We start from the raw sequence: 21,301 nt of genomic DNA, 5'->3' as shown, positions 1-21,301 counted from the left end.
AGTTTCCCATCTTACTGCATACATTGGCTATTCCAGAGAGCTACTGTGGAATAACATCCCCAAAGCACACAGAGCCTCAAAAGCTCTGAGTGCTGAGTTCAGCAGCGATGGATGAAGTACTGGGTGTATCCAATAAAAGTGCTCATGTCCTGGATGACAAATGAATGTCCTGGGATTTACGGGGACAGGAAGGAGGGCAGTGCCTGCTCCTCACCGTGACAGTAACTGGATTTAGCTCTAAGGGTGTGTTTGAATGTGCTGACTTCACACTGAGCCCAACAGTGATGGACTTCAGTGAAATATGTAAATCATGGAATATGCTGAGTTGGAAGGGACCCATCAGGGTCATTGAGTCCAACCTCTGGCCCTGCACAATCCCTCCCTGTCCCTGAGGGTGTTATCCAAACTCTCCTGGAGCTCTGGCAGCCTTGGGGCCGTGACCAAACCCTGGGGAGCCTGGGCAGTGCCAACCACCCTCTGGGGTGCATCAAGCACCGGCTTTAGTGGGCCTTGAAGGCTGGGCTCAGGATAAAGATTCAGTCCTAACTCCTACAGACTCCACTGGAAGACAAGAAGCTGTTTGATCTGGTTCTGCAGTCACTGCTCCAGCACAGGAAAGCCCTGTCCCCTGTCAGGCAGCTGCTCTCAGAGCTGCAGGCAGCCTGTCCCTGCCCTGTGCTGTGCAGAGGAGCTTGTGGGACCAGCAGAGGAGCTCAGGCTGGGCCACAGCCCTGGGATGTCTCCTCCAGGCAGGCTGGGAGCTGTCACTGCTGTGTCAGGGCAAGGGCAGGACCATCAGCACTGGTACCAAGGACTGGGCTCAGCAGGGCTGTGACAGCCACACAAACACATCTCACTGCAGTGACCCTGCAGCAGAAACAGCTTCAATAACACTTAGCACTGACCCTGCTCCTAGCACTGCCCCTCAGCTGCTGTACAAAGAGCAGAAACAAGGCTGATGCCATTCCACAGACAGGGAAGATATGAATGGCTCCTGTATCCCATTTTCCAAGCAGGAAGAGCAATAACATGTGAAAGCCATCAGAGGGGTCAGTAAGAAAAGGATGAAGTGGTTTTAAAGAGCTTTATGACAATCTTGAGTACAGTTTTGAGTGACCATTCAAAATCAGACAGAGGCTTTCTCCCTGGAGAGAAAAGAGGAACAGTTTTAATATCTTTTAGTCAACATAGAGTGGGGAGAAGGCTGACTCTGTCTCTCTACATCAGAGAGACTCAGGAAGCTTTTATTGTGAAGGAAACTTTCTGCTGGAGTCTCCTGGGGACTTGTCCCATCACAGCAACAGAAACCAATGTCTATCATTTACTGTATCACACACAAGAATTTTTTTAATATAACAGAAACAATGTGGCCTAATTTCTGAAAGGAAATGAGAAGTCACTGAATTCATTGCTCTGCATCGGATTGGTGTCTGTGTGGAGCTGCTTGAGCAGGAGCCAAGCTCAGCAGGGGATGGGAGCAAGAAACACCTGTTTGAGGTCACCCAACAAAAGTGCTCTATGCTCCTTTTCCCCATGTTTACTGTGCTTGACATGAGATGCCTCTCTTGCAATGATCTGTCTCCTTCCTCTCCTTCCAGAGCTGAAAGGAAGGAGAGCTCGCTTACAAAACACTTTTCCAGCATCCCATGTTATTTGCTTTACAGCCCAGTGCAAACATGAGCACAGCCTCCCTTCAGCACAGGCTGGGCAAACCCAGAGCAGGGGACAACCTTTGTCCTGAAGAGTTCACACTCCAACCAGAGCGGGCAAATACATGGTGGGAAGGAGGAGTGATCATTACACCCTCTGTTACACATGAAAGTCTCTGGTCAGAGCAAACAATTCCCTAATCCTTGATTGCGGTGTTTATCCTTATGGAACACACTGAACATTTCCTTCAGAAAGAGCACTTCGAAATTTCCAACTAAACAGAAGTTCACAAGACTTCTGAGAGGCAGATGTGGCAGAACTGATGGCAGAATTCAGGCTTGTCCAGCCCAGGCTTGTGCCATCTGGGATCCTGCATTAGATACAACAGAGTCAGATGGGATAGGTTATGGAAAACCCAAACATGGCATAACCCTGCAGGCTGATGAGGTTTTCCTCTTCAGTTTTATCTACTCTCCTGCAGTGGTGGGGTTCAGTTCTCTCCAGATGACAGACACCTCCCCACTCAGAGGTGTTGAGGTCCAAAGGCCTTTGCCCTCCTCTTTTGTTCTCTCTCCCTCTGACAGCCCACCTGTTTGGTAAAATGCTCCAAGGTTTGTTCCTATTTCTGATACAAAGCCCCTGAGTCCTGAGTGTCACCTCCAAGAGACCTCCTCTAAACCAAAACAGTGGTAAGACTTCACGTCACTGAACATCTGCTCAGGTCATGCTAGTCATGTCCTCCCCAGTCAGTCGTCAAACTTGAGGTGTCACAATTTTCACAGCCTGGCCATAGGAGCAGCAGAGATCAAAGGCAGCAGGGCCTCTTCACTGAAGGCCTTCAGTGCTCTGACTACAGGTGGGCATCCTCTTCATCACACAGATCACAGGTCACAGCACACGAGAGGCCTCTGGCTTTGTCCTGGAGGTGAGTGCAGGAGCCTTGGCTCTGTGGCTGGGACATCACAGAATGGTTTGGGTTGGAAGGGACCTTAAAGCCTATCCAGTTTCGATCCCCTGCCATGAGCAGGGACACCTTCCACTAGCCCAGGTTGCTCCAAGCCCCGTCCAACCTGGCCTTGGACACTTCCAGGGCTGGGGCAGCCACAGCTTCTCTGAGCAACCAGAGTGTCACCAGGGTGTCACCATCCTCGTATTGAAGAACTTGTTACCAATGTCTATTCTAAACTTTCCTTTCTTCAACTTAAGGCCATTCCCCCTTGTCCTATCACTACCTGGTCTTGTGAAAAGTCCCTCTCCAAGTCACACCATGGGCCTTGTATCGGCTGCCACAAAGGCAGAGGCCACCCAAGTGCTGGTTTTGGGCCTCATCTGCACACCCCCCTTGCCCTGCAATAGCAGCAGAGCTGAGCCCTCCCCGGCAGGGCAGGTTGGGCTGGAGGTGTTCCTGTGTCACTGAGGAGGTACTGAGGAGCTCCTGCTCTGACCCAGCCACCTCCTGTCCCCAGAACTCAAAACTAAACAACAAAACCTTGGAGGTGAAACCTGAGCAGTTACTTTGGTTTGTGCTTGAAGACAGTCGTTAACAAGCAGCAGGTTAAATCCATTCCTGGAGGGGAATTGCAACTGGAATTCGAGCAGACAAAATCCTGTGGAATTAGTCTTGGTCAGAACATTTATGGTTTGAGCTGGGTTTATTCCTCAGCCAGGTAGGAAAGGGGACAGCAGGTTACAGCTCTGGAATGTCTTGCCTCCTGCATGGCTATGAGATTTGTGGCCTTTAAGCAGCACTTTCAAACAAATAATTTCAGGAGCACCTTCCTTGGGCTAATGGCACTCCTGTACCCCTGAGCTGAGCAGAGGCTCCTCACAGGCCATCACAGGCAGCTCTCCACAAGGCTCAGAACATGCCAGCATGACCTGAACACACACAACAATGCATTTGGGATAAGTTTCCTTCTGAAACTCAGCTTAAATTGAAATCACCTTTTCAACAGCAAAATATTTCAATAAAATAAACCAGTCAGGTTGAGAGTGCTCTGTTTCAACTTCCCTGGCAGAAGGGGTTTCACTATTAGAAGTGCACACATGTGCAGAGATCCTGGCTCACAGTTCCTAGTTAACTTCACCACTGTCACAGGAACCAAAACTGTTTCATATTTCCAAATTAAACCTTTCCAAAACTCCCATTCTGTGATCCTGCCCTCACCTGCAATGTACTGCTCTTCTCTGTGAATCCCTCCCTTCCAGCCCACGGGAACACGGTGTTTGTGATGTGCCAGCCACACTCAGGGCATTCCAAAACAGCCCATGCAGCAATATCAGAGTGAAATAATCTCTGCACATTGAACTCTTCGGGTGACCTGTGGGAGGATAAACACTCACTCCCCATCATACCTGCAGCAGAAAGCCTTTAAGAGCAATGTCTTCTAGAAACAAACCCAAAATCTTATACCCTGGAGCTCCCACCAGGCAGTGCCTCAGCTAATGACACACAGGTCAAGGAAAGTGCTCATTAAATGGGCTCTACAGCTCTCTAAAGCCTCCACTGCTCCCCCAGTGAAGCCCTCTGACTGCTGCAGCCCCAGGAGCACTGCTCACTGTCCTAATTGTGCAGTCCAGAACAAAGTCACAATTGAAAAAGCTCCACGTTACCACTGAATTACATTTCTTTTGAATTAAAAGAAAAAAACAAACACAAAACCAAGCCTTCAGTGAAGGGTTGTTACTTTTTTGCTACAAGGCTGCAGTTCTTGCTTGATTTTCTAACTTTCTCCTTATTTAAAGGTCAAATCCACCCACTACTGTTTATCTCAAAGGTGCAAATTGCTTCAGTCTTTCAAACTACCACAGTAGCCTCACAGTGTAGTGAGGCTGTGCCAGTTCCCACCTCCTTCTGTCAACTGCAAAACCCCTCAAGGTGAGAAGACCAAGTTCTCCTTTTTAGATGACTTTGATGACTCCTGCACCTTTGGAACTGCAATTGAGAGTCCAGAGGGGCTCTTTCTATCCAGAATGGTCAGATCTGCTCCCCACCTGACACCTCATCCAATAGTCCAAGCCATTTATTAAGGGTTGCCACCAAGACAATTGGTTCATTCTAAGATAACAGCTTCATTATAAGACAATTGCTTCGTTATAAGATAATCAGCTCTCTGATCTGCCTGTGCAGGACTTCCTCTTGCCCCAGGTTGCTGTCAGGTGCATTAAGCCACTGCATCCATTCACTTCCACATGTATTGTTTCAAGAATCCCCTTTCCCACAGCCAAGGACTGTCCAGGGCCTCCCCTCTGGCTTCCAAAATCTGAACTCCTCTCCAGGACTGTGGAAGGGCTGCCTGGCACTGGGCTTCACCACCTGGAGAGACTCCCCCCCCAGTGTGGGTTTGGAGCTGCAGCCCCTCAGGTGAGGGGGGCTGGATCCCCCTGGTATCCCCCTCCCCAGAGAGCAGCCCAGCTCACAAGGGCAAGCCTGCTTCAGGCACTGTCTGTGCCTCCCAAAGGAGTCACCTCCCCAACTGCCCTGACCCACCATGGCCCTTTTCAGCTGAAAGATGCTCCTTTTATGGGCAGAATTCCCCCAGCCCTCATCCTGAAGGAACAGGGTGTCACCTGGGATGACATCCCCCACAGACTGGGCACACGTGGCAAAGAAAACTGAGTTTCAGTCCTTGCTAGGCCAAGGCAAGTCCAATATCCTGCCACAGAAATGCTCTCCCAGCCCACACGTGGGGGCCTCCTTTGCCTAGTCTTCTTGCAAAGCAGCATCATGTGTTTCTCCCCAGGTGATCCAGGGGATGCAGGAACATCCCCTGGTGACATTCCCTGCTCTCCCAGCCAAGCTGTCCAGGAAGAGCTGGGTTACACTGTCCCTGCAGCCCTGCAGCTTTACCTACCAAAGTCAGTCACTAGTGCAAGAGGTCATTCATTAGTGGTTTTTCCTCTTCTGGGAGCACTTCAGAAAATGAACAAAGACTTATTTCAATTCCCACCCTGGCTTCTCTCCGAGATGCTCCTTCTGCACTGCAGAACTTGGCCCCAGCCCTCCAGGCAGCAGAGCAGGACTGAATTCCTGCCCCTAAATATGGCCTTGACAATTATTTCCTCTCTTGAATGTTCCCTTTCCTGACAACCTTGGTGTGCACCCTGCCCTGGGCACACCTGCAAAGTCATAACACAGCAGCTCACACTTTCTCTCTCTTCCAGTTCTTCAAACTCCTAACCCAGGAACAAGAATAAATCCCTTCCCAACCTCACCAGCCACTACTTGCTGATTCTTCCAGCAGTGGGAAAGCCCTGCAGCAAACACTGCCCAGGATGCACAGTGTTCACACCAACACCTCACACCTGAAATCTGTGGGGTGGGGAGATTAATAGCTGAGGAAGAAGGACTAATTTATATATTTAGTCCTAGCACTAGTGGAAGCTGAGGATGCTCAGTTCCCATGGTATTTGTGGTCCCGTGCCTTAAATTATTGCTGTTACTAGATGGGTTTTTATGTTTAGCAGAGTAAACTACAGTTCTTAGTACCTTTGACTATCAAAGGTCCACTGACATCAACCATAGAATGAAACTACTTTGTAAACTCTCATCATTAATTATCTGGAGCAAGTCAGATCTGCAGGACAAAGGCCAAGTAAGAAGGAATATCATCAGGAGGAAGGGGGTGTTTCCCTCCAGAAGGAACATCTGTCTAATTTGAGTCCAGCAAGAGTGATGGATAGTGGCGAGTTCCGTTAACTGAACATTATTTACGACAAAATAGCTCCTTGAGACTCAGAATGGAAGGAGCCAGTTGCTAAACAGATGCCCAGGATACATCCATGAGCCTCCTGAAGAATGTTTCCAAGGGCAGTGTCCTCCTCAAAGCTCAGTCCAAGCAGTCCCAGCTGAATCCAAGGGCTGGAGAGAGCATTTAAATCCACACTGGATTCCCCAGAGGAGAGGCTGCCTTGCCCAAAGGAGCACAGGGGAACAACCCCAGCTTCCCTCTGGGCCACTGGAATGCCACAGCCTTTAGGACATTCCCTCAGCAGCAGTGCCTTGCCCCAGCATGGGCCAGGTCTGTGCAGGCTCTGGGCTGTCCCTGGGCACCTCCTGCCAGCACAGAGCTCACCTGGGTGTCCCTGCAGGGCTGTGCTCTCTCTGCTTTAGGGAACAGTGCAGTCTCACTGCCCTCCCTGGGGAAGGAGGGATTCCTTCCCCCCAGGGAGCTTCCAAATGAAAGAAAAACATTACTTTAAAAGGTGCAGATATTGCAAAACCACTTTTGGAGGAATAAATCAGCAACTCCCTGCTGCTTTGGCCAGGGTAGAGTTAATTCCTCCACAGGGCTGGTGTGGGGCTGCGTTTGGGATTTGTGCTGAACACAGGGTTGATCACAAGGGAGGTCTCACTATTGCTGAGCACAGTCAAGGCTTTTCCTGCTGCTCACAGCATCCAACCAGGAAGTGCACTGGAGCTGGGAGGGGACACAGCCAGGACAGCTGAGCCCCACTGATATTCCAGACCCTATGGAATTGTGCTTGGCATGTAAGGCTGGTGGAAGAAGGAAGGGGGGATCCTTGGAGTGATGGCATTGTCTCCCCAAGTAACCATTGCCTGTGATGGAGCTCTGCTCTCCTGGAGGTGGCTGAACACCTGCCTGCCCTTGGGAAGCAGGGAATAAATTCCTTGCTTTGCTTTGCCTGTGTGTGTGGTTTTGCTTGCCCTATTAAATTTATTAAAATTATTCGACCCACAGATTTCCTTGCTTTTACTCTTCTGATTCTCTCCCCATCCCACTGAGGGGGAGCGAGTGAGAGGCTGCCTGGGGCTTAATTGCCAGCTGGGGTGAGACCATGACACTGTCCCAGACAAGCAAAGCCAAGAGACAAATTCATCAAGCCCTTGCAGCCAGCTGAGCTCTGTCAGCCTGGAGATGTTGGCATCTCATCCCCAGCTCAGCACACAAACAGCTCGCTGTCTCCAAGCCTTAAGAGCTCTCATTCCAGCCATTCCCCTGCTCTGTTGGAGTAGCTGCCAGTGGTCACACAGACCAGGCCAAATAACACCCTAAATTACACTCAGGACAGCCCCGTCTTAGTTTAAGTGGGGAATACGTAAGTTAGTGGGGAGCAGGATTAAACTTCTGTCTGCAGCCCCTGATTTCACAGTGTTCCCCCTTTTGGCTCTGGTACAAACTCAGGCCCTGTTAGCAGCTCCAGGGGGAACCAGGCAGTGACCCTTGGTCTGGGGGTGCAGGGAGCAAAACCTCTGAATGACAAATCGTCTTGGCCCGGCTCAGAGGGCCCAACCTTCACACGCAGCACCCGCCCGGCCTCGGCCAGAGGCTGCATCTGCATTCCAGGACTTAGTGAGGCAAATGCTTTGCCCAACCACAACAGCTCCTGTGTCTGGCCTGTTCCTGACAGATAAATGGAAATCAGTGCATCTTCCAACCAGCAGAAGCCCTTTGTGTCCCAGAGCTGCTCCCGGCTCAGGGCCCTGAGGGGACACAGCCCTGAGGGGACACAGCCCCCGGGGTTCTACCCCCTCAAAGGACATGGTGCCTCCTCTGCCCTGCACCACCTGGGCATCTCTGAGGGGCTGCAGCCCTGAACCCCCGTGGGGACAAGATTAGCTGGGGCAGGTTTGCTTTATCACCTCAAAGCAGTGGAGGCAATACCCTGGTGTCTCTGTTTTCCTCTCCTGACAGACAGAACAGACACATCCTCTGGTACTTCACCTTCCTGAGGGCACCTGGCATTGCCCAGCCAGGTTTCCTGTTAGACTTCAGAGCCACCAAAACCAGCAGCAAAGCCAAGATGGTAAAAACCACACAACAAAAGCACAGCTCCTGAGGAACTCACACAGGAGTGGGAGGTGGAGCCGCATTAACCAGGACAAAAAAGTGCCCTCTACTAACACAGGCCTATCTTTTTCCCTCTCTTTTCCTCTTCTTCAACTGCACTCTGGGAACTGAGCATTCCCATGCAGTTCCTGTCAGTGCCTTTTACCATCTCCAGAAGATGACAACTCCACCTTTGACTAAAGGGCACCCCTGCACGAGGTCAGGGAGTCACCCTTTGCTCTGAGGCAGCATTTGGGGTTTCAGCTGTTGAGTGGGTAAATTCCAGACTAAGACTCATCACAAGGGACTTAGAAGAGCCTCCCACGTGAAATCAACTCTTGCCTCTAAAACCTCATATTGAAAAAGCCTGAGGAAATAAAACAAAATCAAATCCCCAAGGCCTCCCATGGCCTGTTCCATCCCTCAGGCTTGAAAAGAAGTGGGTCAACTGAGAAGAATTTTGATTATTTTTTTAAGTGCAGGTTGTGCTCCACCTGAGGCAGCTGAGACCACTTTGATGTGGCTGCAAATCTTCCCAAAATGTACTTTAAAATTAAAATGCTGAAAGATCTCTCCAAAAAAGCATCTTTACAGGTCTCTCCCACACCTTTTTTTTTTTTTTTAGTTAAATGAGAAGCCAATTACTTTTTTACAGTAGGAACTGTAGTGAGGTAACAGGAAAGCCTGGAGACTCACTTTAAAAAAACAAAATTTAAGCACTTCTAACAGTTTTACATTGGGAATCTAAACCAGCAATTCCTTGAGTCCCACAGAGAAGGAGGTATAAAGCACATACAGTCATGCCTGTTCTCTGATATTGGAAAGCACAAGCAGTTAACAAAAGGCAGAATACAACAGAACCAACACAGTTCAACTTCTGACACCCCTTGCACTGTTTTTTGGGCTGCAAACCTTGCAGCCTGACACTTTTCAGGACCCACAGACCCCTGCAGCCCAGGCAGGGGGATCCTGGGTCTGGAAGCACAGGCAGCCCCTCTGAGGTTGTTCTACCTGTTCATTTGGCTCCTTTAAACAAAACAAAAAATCCAACCCCCAACCAGTGCCCAGAGAGGTCCAATGTGATGCTGACAGGTGTGAGCAGTGTAACTCAATGCTGGAGAGTGAGAGGAAGTTCAGTGTCTCTCAGATCAAGAAGCAGATTCAGTCAGTCATTCCATGTCTCTGCCTTCCCGACCTTCCCACATTTCTCCCCCTTGAAATGCTGTAGCAGATTTCACACCTCAAGGGGAAAAATTGCAATTAATCTCCTCAGTTTGGCCCTGTGGGGTGAGTTTACCCTGCAGAGGTGTGTGCACAGACACACACGGGGCCACACAGACACTTCCTGCCACACACTCAGCCTGAACCTGAAGGAGCACAGTCTGCAAAAAGCACTTTTAACTGGCACCCTCACAAAAATGATGGCACTGTGCAAGGCAGAACATCCCAGTATCCCATTCTCTCATGCCAGTATCCCGTTCTCTGCAGGTGCACTCGGTGTCAGGAAGCACAGGGAGCACAGGAGTGGGTTACACTGTGATGAGCTTCTTGAAAAGGCAAAGGCCTTCTGATCCCCTATTTCTTTCCAAAAGGTGACCTGACGAAGATGAAAAGTATTTTTCTTCTAGAGTTTTTACTGCTCAATAAAACTGACATTTATTTTGCTGATCATTCCAAGGAGTTTTTAGATACTAACTGAAGGGCAGGAGCTATGCTGGTATAAAATAGCTTTGCCCTATTAACCCATGAGAAACTGTCCAAATTTCCCTACCATGAAAACTTACACTAAAATTTTTGCCAGCTAGGGTGATAAAAATGCTTATTAGACAGTTCAGTGTCTAGGCTCTCTCTGTCCTGATCTTCAAGTACCTTATATGCACAACTTAGGAGTCAAGGTCCATCTGACTCTTGTGACTGTTCATTTTGGGTCTTTCCTTGCCAGGAATGCAGCTGTTTGCTTCAGCTGTGCTCTTAGTTGAATTTTCTTCCCTCATTATCCCCAGAGAGTCCTTGGAAAGGGGGAGCTGCTAGAACATGCCAGCTATTGCTATAGGGAAAATGGGATATTTGCAGATTATTTACATGTTGCACAGGAAGGTTTTGTTGTGGAGCTGCCTAAGAAAATAAGTGGCAAAGCTTTCCAGGCCATTGAGACCCTTGCTTTGTTCCTTCTGCCATTAAGCAGCAATTCTGGGGAGCAATGATGACTTTGGGGGTTGAGGCATTTGCAGCCCAGCGAGTGTGGCACTGCCACGTTCCATCACTGCCATCTGGGAAGCTTTTTGGAGACAACACTCCAGACCTCTTTCCAAATCCGATCATTTCTGAAATACAGCACAAACCCAAAGCACTGGTTCCTGGTTTGCACACAGGGAAGAAAACCTGGTAACCCTGTGTGTTACCATCCCTTCATTCCCCACCTCTCCAACTCTCCCACTTCAGCTGCAGATCTTCAAACAGATCCAACTTCCAGGTCTGAAATCAATTAAACAAGTCATTTGGTGACATTTTGTCGAGGGGCATTTTCAGGTCTGGAGCCCTCGTAACCCTAATTAAAGAGAGCATTGCAGTCTCAGCAAACAGCTTCATATTTAAAAAGAATTTGAAACATAAAACACTACTACAAAGACAAAACATGTGTTTACCCAGGAGAAACTTCCTCGATTAGTGAAGGCTGTGATATAATTTTCGAAGCAGCCACTGAATTTAGGTTTGGATGCAGGATCTGGGTTGGAATTTTGGCTGCTCAGCTGCACTACAAATGCAGCTTCACAGTCTGGAGGCACCAGAGTGCCTGTGCAGGGCAGTGCCAGGGAGCACAGGCGCTTGCAAAGGTTTCCTTACAGCTATTAAACAATAGAAGAGAAGGAGATATTTCATCACCTATCACCTACACATGATAATTCCATCTCTGGAAGAAAGCATATGAGGAAGGAATCATTTTTCTCTGAGAATTCTTTCCCAGGTCTTGCCTCATACGAATAAAACACAGGAAAACATTAACTACTCAAATAAACTGCCTTCTTTTAAGGCATAAGGAAATCTTTGTCACTTTTGGAATATAACCCCTCCTGTAAGCTCTGAAAACTGTCTCTCTGTACAATCTTGTCCTTGTTGAACAAGGATCAAGTTCGAGTGACACAAAGGACTATTCTCAGCTGTTGGCTCAGCCTTTGTGGACACAGAACACTTCTGGTGCCCCCATGTCACACAACTTGGCCTTGCCCTTGTTCTGCTCAGGAACACAGCAGGCCTTTACTGGGCAGGGACAAAAGCAGGCTGGGCACAGACTTCTAAGTCTTTCTGGCAAGACTACTCTGGCTTCCCAAAAACTGGTTTAAGTCAGTTCACAGGAGAAGTAAAGCACTGGTTCACCAATGGCCTGTGCCATGATAGGCCTTCCCACAGACAGATAAAGCTGAAGCAGAAAGGATTGCTCTGAGCTCCAAGTGAATTCCTCCTCTACCTCCTCCAGCATGAGACATTCCATGCCCTGTTCCCAACAGCCATGACTCAGTAGAAGCAGCATCTCCAGCAACACTGTGAGTTAGAAATGGTTTCATCATCCTCATTCCAGCAGAGCCTGAGCGCAGCAATTCCCCACTGGCAAGGAAGGATGCAGCCACAAGTCAGCTACTTCAGGGGAGAATCCACCACATTTTTGGCCACCACACTGGTGGTTTCCAGACAAAGGGTCTGATCCCAACTGCCACACTTCTTCCACAATGAGCAGCACCATTGCTGCAGAGGAAACACAGCAGCAGAGCTGCTGCTTGTTCCCTGGGCAGTGGACAAGCAGGCACAGACCCCTCCAGGGCTCTGCCAGTCCCACAGCAGAGGAGTTGTTTGAGGCATTTACCGAAGGCTCAAGAGCTTTGCCACGTTGTGGCTCAGAGGATATACAAAATGTCATATTACCAAGCACCCAAACTCACCTGAAAGGGGAAAACAGGTCCTTCCCAACCAGGCTGACCCAACTGGGCAGCCCTACACCTGCTGGAACAAACACCTGCAGTTGAGTTCCACCCCCCCAGAATCATCTCAGGCACTTGGGTCCAGACTTACACAGTGTGTGCTGGAGATGATGACGGAGCTGGAGATGAAGCTCAGCCCATCGTTCATACTGACTTGAAGAGCTGCTTCCCTGGAAAGGAACCACAAGAACCAAGTCAGGCCAGCTGGTCCCCAACCCTCTGCTTGACACCACCCAGTGCAACCTGGGCTGCTGATGCTCAGAAGAGCCTTTTGTGCAGGTTAATTCCCACTGGTGGTGCACTTGCCCCTGTGCTCCAGTGCATAGTTAATGTCAATTAACACAATGAGCATGAAATAATGTCAGCATTAGATCTATACAAGAGCAGCAGAACATAACAAAGTGACCCACACTCATCTTCCCACAGGCAAAGTAAATATTTGAGTGGCAAAAACATACATGCCAACTTCGCGCAGCACAGGTGCTGGGCACAGCAGGTAGGTGTCTTCCACCACAAAGGGCTTCTCATCTGGAAAAGAGAAATACTGGGATTTATTACCTGATCAGTAATCCGGCCCTGAAAGAGCAGGTTAAATAATGGTTTTCCTCACTCTTGGTACATAAACGAGGTCAAACACTGTGGGGGTTGAAGAGCCGTGTCACTTATCTGAGCCACAACACAGCTGAAGGTACAGAGCTTTTTGGAAGGTCAGGGGCCAGGATCACAGCCACTCTGTACAGGAGCCCATGGGGAGTTGCAGCAGTTTACATATAATTGCAAATATCAAAGCAAAGAAAATCGTGTATTATGGGAAAATTTGCACTTTTAGGCAGATGCATCTGAACTAAATTAAACCTGTCAGCCCAAATTATACTGTGGGTTTAAAAGTGGAGTGAGAAAAATTATCAACAGGCAATTGCCTGGGAAACAGGAACATTAACTAATATTCTTCTTCTGTAGACTTAAGTCAGACAGATGGGGATCCCAAGGTAATCAGACAGATGGGGATCCCAAGGAACTTCCCAGCCCATTTGCCAGCTGACTAGAGATGGGACAGATTGACAGAAAACCAGGCAGACAGGCTGGGTGGTGGTTTTTTGGACTGGAAACCAAAACATTCCACAGGAAGGATTGATTTGCTGGATCAGCATTTCCAGAAGCATGTCCCTGCATCAGAAATCTTTCTACCAGCTGTACCCATGACCACCTCGAGGGCCTTCACAGGGATGCTTATAGACCTGAAATGAGCTGTTGCCAAATACTACCAGCTTCCTAACATTTTCCAGTTAAACATTTTATTCTGTTTGAAATCCCCTCTGCTCCTGACAGATTCCTTCCCCTTGGCCTCTCAAACTTGCAGGTTTCAAACCTCACCTTCAGTGTTATCTCTGTACCCTGAGGATGGATGGGACGTTCATTCTACGGGGCCACCGTGGAACAGGAGCACAATTCACCACCCTCTTGCTGAGCTATTTGACATCACAAACACAAACCCTGGCTCTCAGACCATCTAAAGTCTCTTCACAACTGCATCTTGCACTGAATTAATTCCCAGGGTGCTCAGAACACACAGGGGAGCAAGGTCAGTGCCCAGTGCCCCACTGGTAGCACCAAGAAAGGAAAGGAGCAAGGATGAAAGTTTAATCAAGACATTTAGCCATGGAATGAAGAGCTGAACTGTTCTGGCCAACTGGTCTTTTGCTTTTGAGGAAACTTGTGCAAGTTACGACTCCATTTCAGGTGCCAGTGGAAAGAGGAAAAGCCATGAGGAGACACAAGCCAAAGAGAACATGGCAAACTTCTCCAAAGCACTTTCTGCATCAGCTGTGAGCCTTGTTCCTCCTTCCCTTGGCTGCTGAGGTGAGTTTGTCCACATGGATGGTGTCTAATGCTGACCAGGGCACCAGCAGCAGAGCACTACTGACCCTGGCCCTGACCCCAGTGTCAGCTCAGGGGGTTCCCTCACAATCAGGGTCATGCAGTCCATTTTACTGCAGTGAATGAGGCACAAAGAGGTACTGAGTGCAACAGTCTGCCCCCTCATGCAGAAGCAGAACTCACCAAGCCAAGCATTCCTTCCCAGACATTCCTAGAAGAGGTTCCCACCAAATACAGAGTTTTAGAAAGCAGAAGTATTGCTCTGGTAACTCCTGTCACACATTAGAATCCCTATTTCATACTGGTGTATTTTTTGGCTTTGGCAGCAATATAAAAGGAGATTTTCTCAGGCAGGTTGGGAACTGTTTATTTTTTACACTCCATTAAAAAAAGAAAAAAAAATGGTAATGAAAAGTTGTAACCTTCCCTGACGTTCTGCAGCTTCCAGCAAATCCCATGCCTACACATACACACTTGAATTTCTGGGTTACCCACAGCAGTTGTTTTGTCAGGGACTCTTTGACCCAGGCCAACAGCTGAACATGAAACATTTTGGGCAGACACATGGTTTCCACAGCCTGGCTTTGGTTCTGCCCCATGGCTCAGAGCTCCTGGGATCCCTCTAGATCCCTGCTCCAGCTCTTGGCCTGGAAAGTGCCAGATTAGTGCTGTCTTCCCACAGCCTCAGTGCAAGAACGTGCAGGAACATTTCCAGTATGCTGAACATCAGGAGCAGCTGATTTTAGCACAGGGTATTCCTTTGCCAGCCCCACACTCCAGGAGATGCTTCCTATCACAGGGCATGGCAGGCAGAACACAGGCATTTAAAGGGTGCAGGGCAGTAATCCCACCCCCCCACACACTTCCCATCTCCTCCAGCCCAGCTCTGGGCTCATGGGGACCTTGCAGCACATGCAGGCCCTGGGTTTGCAGTGGAGTTACCAAGCCAAGGCAGCAGCATTTCCCACTCTGGGCAGATGTGCAGTGGTGGCTCATCTGGCCCCACAGTGCTGTTCTCACCCTGATTTATGAAGATATCATTAACTGCCATAAATTTATGACATTGTCTCAGTGCACACATGCCAAGAAAATGAAGACCAATGTCTTGTTTTCTCCTTTGCTAACTCTGGCAGCCAAGGCCAAAGACATCCCTGTGCCAGCATACACTAGAACAAAAGCTGCTTCATCTTGCAAGGCCTTTTACTTAGATCTCATTAGGTTTTTGTTTCTCTTTCTCTCCCCTCCCACCCCCTACTTGCATCAGTCCATGCCTCTCTAGAAAGTTTATCAGCCCTGCAGTCCCACGAGGGAGCTCAAGGCTGGCCAGGCTGGCTACAGGGAGAGATTAGTTTGTTTGGAGAATGTTTGTGTTCCACCGCAAAAATGAGGGACTATTTTCCTTTGCTCTAAACAAAAGAAGATCCATTTGGTTTGCATAACTCTGGCCATCTGACTCCTTCCTGGAAAACTCACGTAGGGAAACCAAACAAAACAACACTTCTCGTCTGCCCTCGCGGCGGATCTGCAGGATGCGTTTGGGAGAAGGACGCGGTTCGTGTCTGCTGCGGAACAAACTCGCTGCATCCCAGAGCAGTGAGAGATGGGGCTGAGTACTCCCAAACTCCAGAGCTCGTGCCAGAATGTGGATTTTGTGGTTTGGCCTGCTCTCCGCTGACAGTGCTGGTGGCAGGGCTGTGGAAGGGAGGGCGGAGCGCTCGACTCGGTGTCGCTGAGTTTCCTGCCCAGGACGTCATTTCGGTTCTTGGCTTGGGGCTGCTCAGGGAATGGTGCAGGAATCACTCTGCCTCCTCTGACAATTTCATGGAAGGGATGCCCAGGCCCTGCTCAGCTCTCAGACACTGCAGGCAGAGCTTGGACATCCTCAGGAAACACTGCAATGCTGCACTTCTGAGAAGGGCTGCCCTCAGTAATGGCACAACCTGCTCCCTACCTGCAGCCCTCTAATCCCTCCTCCAGGCAAAATAAAGTTCTCACTGTATAAAACAGGACACGACAAACCCACAGACAACTCAAACCAGCCAGTCCTGAGGCCTGAGACATTCAAAATGAAGGGTGTGCACAAATGAAGGGTCAAACCTCTCATAAACCACATCCATTTGCTGTGAATGCCCTTTCAACAAGATGCCTGATACTGCACAGATCCCTGTAACTCCCTACCCAGCACTCCTACACCTTTAACAACTATCTGTAGCCTGTAAAATCTATTATTCCCAGCAACAGTGAATAGTTTCTTATGCCATTAGCAGGGTGTAACCTTTTGGCAAGCCAGGACTTGGAATACTTCCCAACCATAATGATAAAAGCCTCAATATAGGCATGATGCTCTAATACAGAAGTGAAACCTCAATGAAAGAGAGGTACAAAAACCCAAAAAGGTGACCAAACAGAGAGTAGCATTTTCTTTTAGCCATAAAACCAGGCCAAAATTAACAGCCTTCTCCTTAGTTAGTGGTTCACCCAAGACCCAACCGGTGCCCTGAAATCTGGCTGCAAGGACCCTCCCAGAGGGGTTTAGGAAAGCCCAGCATTTCCAAACTGCCACTGCAGTCTTGCAAGCATCCAGCATTGCTGGACTCACAGCATCAGCAATATTTTAGTCCAGAAGAGACTGCAAAAGCTGTTTGCCAAATTTCCCCTATATCACAGACTAACAATTTCCTTCTGCTGTCCCTGTATTTAGGATTTGCATTCAACTAAAGCACATCTCAGAAGATGCTTTGCCCCAGTTTCCTGTTTCTGCGGGAGAGGAGACTTATCTGTGAGACCAGTCCAGCTCAGGTGGGGTGGGACACTGGCTGCTCTCCCCGCAGACTCCCTGGGGAACTCCTGTGCTAGGAAGGCTGTTCAGTCACCCTGAGCACTTCCATTGTCCCTTTGTCCCCTCAGATGAGCCAAAATACCTCCCTAATTCTCTGCCCTGCTTACAGTCTCTTTTCCTCTTGGCTGAGTCCTCCTCTCATGCCACTCTCTGTGACAACTCTGCAAGTAAAGTTTGTATTTCAAACCCATTTTGTGGGGAGCTGGGAATGCAGGAAGACACTGGAACACTCTCTGAGCTGGAGAAACTGCCTACAAGAGAGGCCCATAAATAAGAAATGTTTTGTTAATGCTGTAATGAAAACCACATTGAGATCAGGCTGTAATTGCTCTGCTTTGTGTAGGGATACATGAGCTCTGAATGCCAAAGCCATTGAGAGCAGAGTTAGGGGATGGGGAACAGACAGATAAGCACAGAACAGTGATATCACATCCAGAACAGTCTCGAGATGGAGAGAAGGGATTTGGAAGGACTCACTTTTCCTCTGATGGGTTCACGTGCTGAGCAAACAACTGTTGGATGAGCAGTCACAGCCTTGAGGCTGCAAACAGACCCTGGCACAGCACCCAGCCTTCATCTGCTCCTGCTCACAGCTGGCAGCTCAGGAGCAGCACGTGCTGCCCCACAGCAGGTCCCTCCCAGGGGAGTCCTGGCCTTCCTGCAGCAGCTCCAAGCCCAGAGCTGCCCCATGAGCAGCTGGTGCCACAGTAAGAGACCCCCCTGGTCCCCCAGCAGCACACAGGGTCACTGGGTGAGCCTGGCAAAGCCCTCACACTGCACAGGGATTCTCCTCCTCTCTCAGCCCAAGTGTCCTGATGCCCTGGGTTTGTTCCTCCACACTCAGCCTGGGCAGCTGCAGGGAATTCTGCTGGAGACAAAGGCACAGGAATCCTGGTTAAAGGTTCTGACACTGCAGTTTGTTGGAGGCTGGGAGAGCATTTGAGGGAAGTGTGACCATTCCTTCTGCTTTTGTATTCTTTGCCAAACAATGACTTGGGTCACCCCTCAAACCAGGATGCCAAGCTCCCCTTGGTGCATGTTCTCACCCAGGAAACATTAAAGGCATATGTTGTGTCCCTCATAAAGGTCACACTCCCCAAGACACCTGGTGGAGTTTGTACACAGTGATGGACATTCTCTGGTACCACAGTGGAAAGAGAAAAGCTACTGCTAGAAAATAAAAAGGAAAGGTTCAGAGGAGGGTTAAAGTGACATGATCAAGTGGGGAAATCAGGGATTAGAAAGTTGAACAGCAAAGCAAAATATTCCTGTGCTAAGAGTGATCAGGCTGCAAGAAAGTAAAGAAGATATCACAAAAAAGAAAGATGGGGAAAATGGAGGAATCTGAAAGGCTTTTAAAACAGAAGACAACTTTTAGAAGACATTTGTTGGGCAGTTTGGAGATACATTTCCCCACACACCTCACTCTCTGTTCATACCTGGCACAGTCCTGCTCCCAGTGTCTGAAAAAAGAAAAATCAGACCAGTTTGTGCAAAGGCTGGGGCTTGGCCAAGCATCCAGAGCATCCACTAGAATGCAGCACCTCTGCTGTGGTGCCTGCTGGTTCTTCACCAACCTTTCATCTCTCTATTCAGTTTTAAATTGCCCAGGACAGAGCTCGCCTCCCTGCCCAGAACTGTCTTGGCTGGATCCTGCACAATCTGGGCAGACACAGACATTTTAGCACCACAGAGCAGTCATAAGTCACTACACTGGATAATCACTTTTAACTCTGTGCAGGCTGAAACCAATTCTCCCAGGTCCTGCTGCTGGCAGGAACACCCTGCTGCTGAACATGCATCTGATTACAGTTCCCCTCAGCCAAATATTCCTCATGGCTTCTACAGATGTTCTTTTTTTTTATCCCATAGCTATGAACATTATGAGTCGCTGCTCTCTTCACCTGCCACTTTTCTCTGCCAACAATCCCAATAAAACCCCATTAGCTCATGCCTTTAACCTCAGCACGTCCTAGTTGTGCTCACTACATCTCATCTGGGATAATTTAAGGTTTCAGGAACTGTTGGCTTAGTGTTATCTGTAAAAATACCTCCCTCCCTGATACCATCAGAGGCTGAGAGGCTTCAAGCAAACAAAGACAGCTGAGCCATCCAAGCTGCATGAGCTGTCCATACACTCCTCACTCAGTTGACTCTCATGGTGGGCTGTTTGCAGTTGGATGCCCCAAGGAGCAGTGGGTTGGGACTGCACGTTTTGGGACTTCTCTCACAGAGCAACTTAAGCCCAACAGAGCTGGGCCAGTCCCACCTGGAGAGACCTGGGTCTGGGAGCACTGATGAGCAACTACTGAGTTCCCTCAGTCAGGGGGTGGGTGGAACTCAGAACTTGGGTTTGTGGCCATGTCACTGCCCCAAACAATCCGGGGCTGTGCAGGACACACGGAGAGGTCTTGGTGCAGTGCCAAGGACAGTGAGCTCACTTTTCACCTCTGCAGTAATTCAGGACACCAGGAATGCATCAGGGCACAGGGCAGGAAACATATCTGGCCTTTATCCTCATTTTCCACAGTTATTTTGTGGACACAGGAAGGCAGCTTCAAATAAAAAAACTCAGGGGCTGCATTAAGATAAGCTGATCTTTCCTGACAACTCCTGTGAAATGATGATGACAGATACCACAAAAAACTCGTCCAGACAAGCAGTCAGCACAGAGTGAGGAAGAAGTCTCCCCCCTCCCCCCTCCCCCCAGCTCACAGTGCTGGGGGGTGAGGGAACCCTCACTCACAGTTCCTCCCATTGGCAGTGCTGGATGTGTCTGTGAGTCCACAGACAGGGCACTGAACAGTGGAAAGCTGATGGATGACATTCCCAGTGAAGGCTTTAGGATGTTTAAAGGAATGAATGCCTGGCTCCAGAGCCCTCCAGCTTCTGCTCTTCCCATGCTCAACACTCACCATATCTGACTCAAGCAAACGTGACCCACAGCCAGTCAAACTTTCTGCTTGGTGGCACAAGGGTGGGCAAGTCCAGAACCTGCCTACTAAGAGGAGTAAATGCAACAGCACAAAAGCCTTTCAGGACCAGCTACAAGCACTCACTGTCTTCCACCTGCCCTGAATTCTCCTTGGTATCCCAAACAGGGCAAGCAGCCTTGGCCAACTTCTCCTGCTCCAAGCAGCAAAGCACACTGATGCTCAGAGCACGAGCATGTGCAGCACTGAGCCATTAGACTTCCAGATGTGAGAAACTAATTAACACATTATGCTGGAAAGGGTCAGGACTGCCTCCAGAACGATCAGCTTCTGCACACATTCCATGCTAGGGAAGCTGAGTTCTGCTGTCACTGGTGCTGCCAGCTCTGAGCTCTCTGCTTTCCCACGTGGCTCCAGACACACCAGGTGAGAGCAGAGGGGTCCTTAGTTCTGCCAGCTCAGTGCTCCCCCTGCACTTCACAAAGAGACACTTGGGGGCTAATTTGCTTCTCTTGCTTCAGTTCTTCTGCTGGGGCAACTGTAGAAGGAACATTTTTCTGAGCTTCCACAGCAGCCCAGCAATGCCTGAGCCACTGCTCCAACACAGTCCCAACAACCGTGTGCAGCTGAGCTGCAGGACCAGGCCCTCTGAGTGCCACAAAACACAGGTGAGGAGAGAAACACCCCTGATCCCCCTGCACACAGCCCAGCAAGACACGTATTGATGCTCTTTACAGACAAGATTCTTGTCTTCTATATTTTCATCCCCCTCGAGCTTCACATCCTTGCTGTCACAGCACAGGAATTGCCACCAGCGATTTTCCTCTTAAAAAAATAATCCCTTCTGCATTCTGCAAATTAAAAGCTCCGAGTCCCACAATTACTGCTTTCACAATCAAGATCCCAAATGTCCTGCCAGTGCAGAGTAGGAGAATAAAAGAAAAGAGAGCAGCTCACTGAGAGTGACGGTGTCGTTGATCCTGAAGCTGCAGAGCACTCGGTCGACGTTGCGGGCGTGTCGGAATCCATTCCCCCTCACCACCACCTGGAAGGACTCTGCAGGAGAACAGGCATTGGACTTCACACAGAGCAAGGCAAGGAAAGGTCATTTAGACAAGGCACATCTCCAAAGTTTTCACTTGCTATCTCTTGAGCTCACAGCTGAACAACTTTTAAGTTTGAAAATGGTTAAAAATTGAACTTCCACTCTCTCCCTACCCAATTTCAGGTTGAATT

General features: G+C 49.1%; 1 protein-coding gene across 2 annotated transcripts in view; it reads right to left on the bottom strand.

Annotated features, from left to right (window-relative positions):
- Positions 1–21,301, bottom strand: part of ANTXR1 (ANTXR cell adhesion molecule 1) — a 105,311-nt gene that overhangs the window by 54,620 nt on the left and 29,390 nt on the right. Inside the window, exons 10-13 of one of the 2 annotated variants that reach the window (XM_051812061.1) lie at positions 21,023–21,121; positions 12,874–12,943; positions 12,507–12,585; positions 1,497–1,600 (exon numbers count right to left, since the gene is read on the bottom strand). In XM_051812061.1, coding sequence (XP_051668021.1) covers positions 1,538–1,600; positions 12,507–12,585; positions 12,874–12,943; positions 21,023–21,121 — 311 coding nt within the window. In that variant the 3' untranslated portion in view covers positions 1,497–1,537. Of the gene's footprint in view, positions 1–1,496; positions 1,601–12,506; positions 12,586–12,873; positions 12,944–21,022; positions 21,122–21,301 lie in introns of those variants that run through there. The other variant, XM_051812060.1, reaches the window with a different exon arrangement.

This window comes from Manacus candei, unplaced genomic scaffold (genome assembly GCF_025592945.1).
Source record: "Manacus candei isolate 608988 ecotype Guabito, Panama unplaced genomic scaffold, ASM2559294v1 h1tg000084l, whole genome shotgun sequence".
Classification (NCBI taxonomy): domain Eukaryota; kingdom Metazoa; phylum Chordata; class Aves; order Passeriformes; family Pipridae; genus Manacus; species Manacus candei.
Note: the sequence above shows the minus strand (reverse complement) of the source record. Positions and strands in the feature narration are given on the sequence as shown.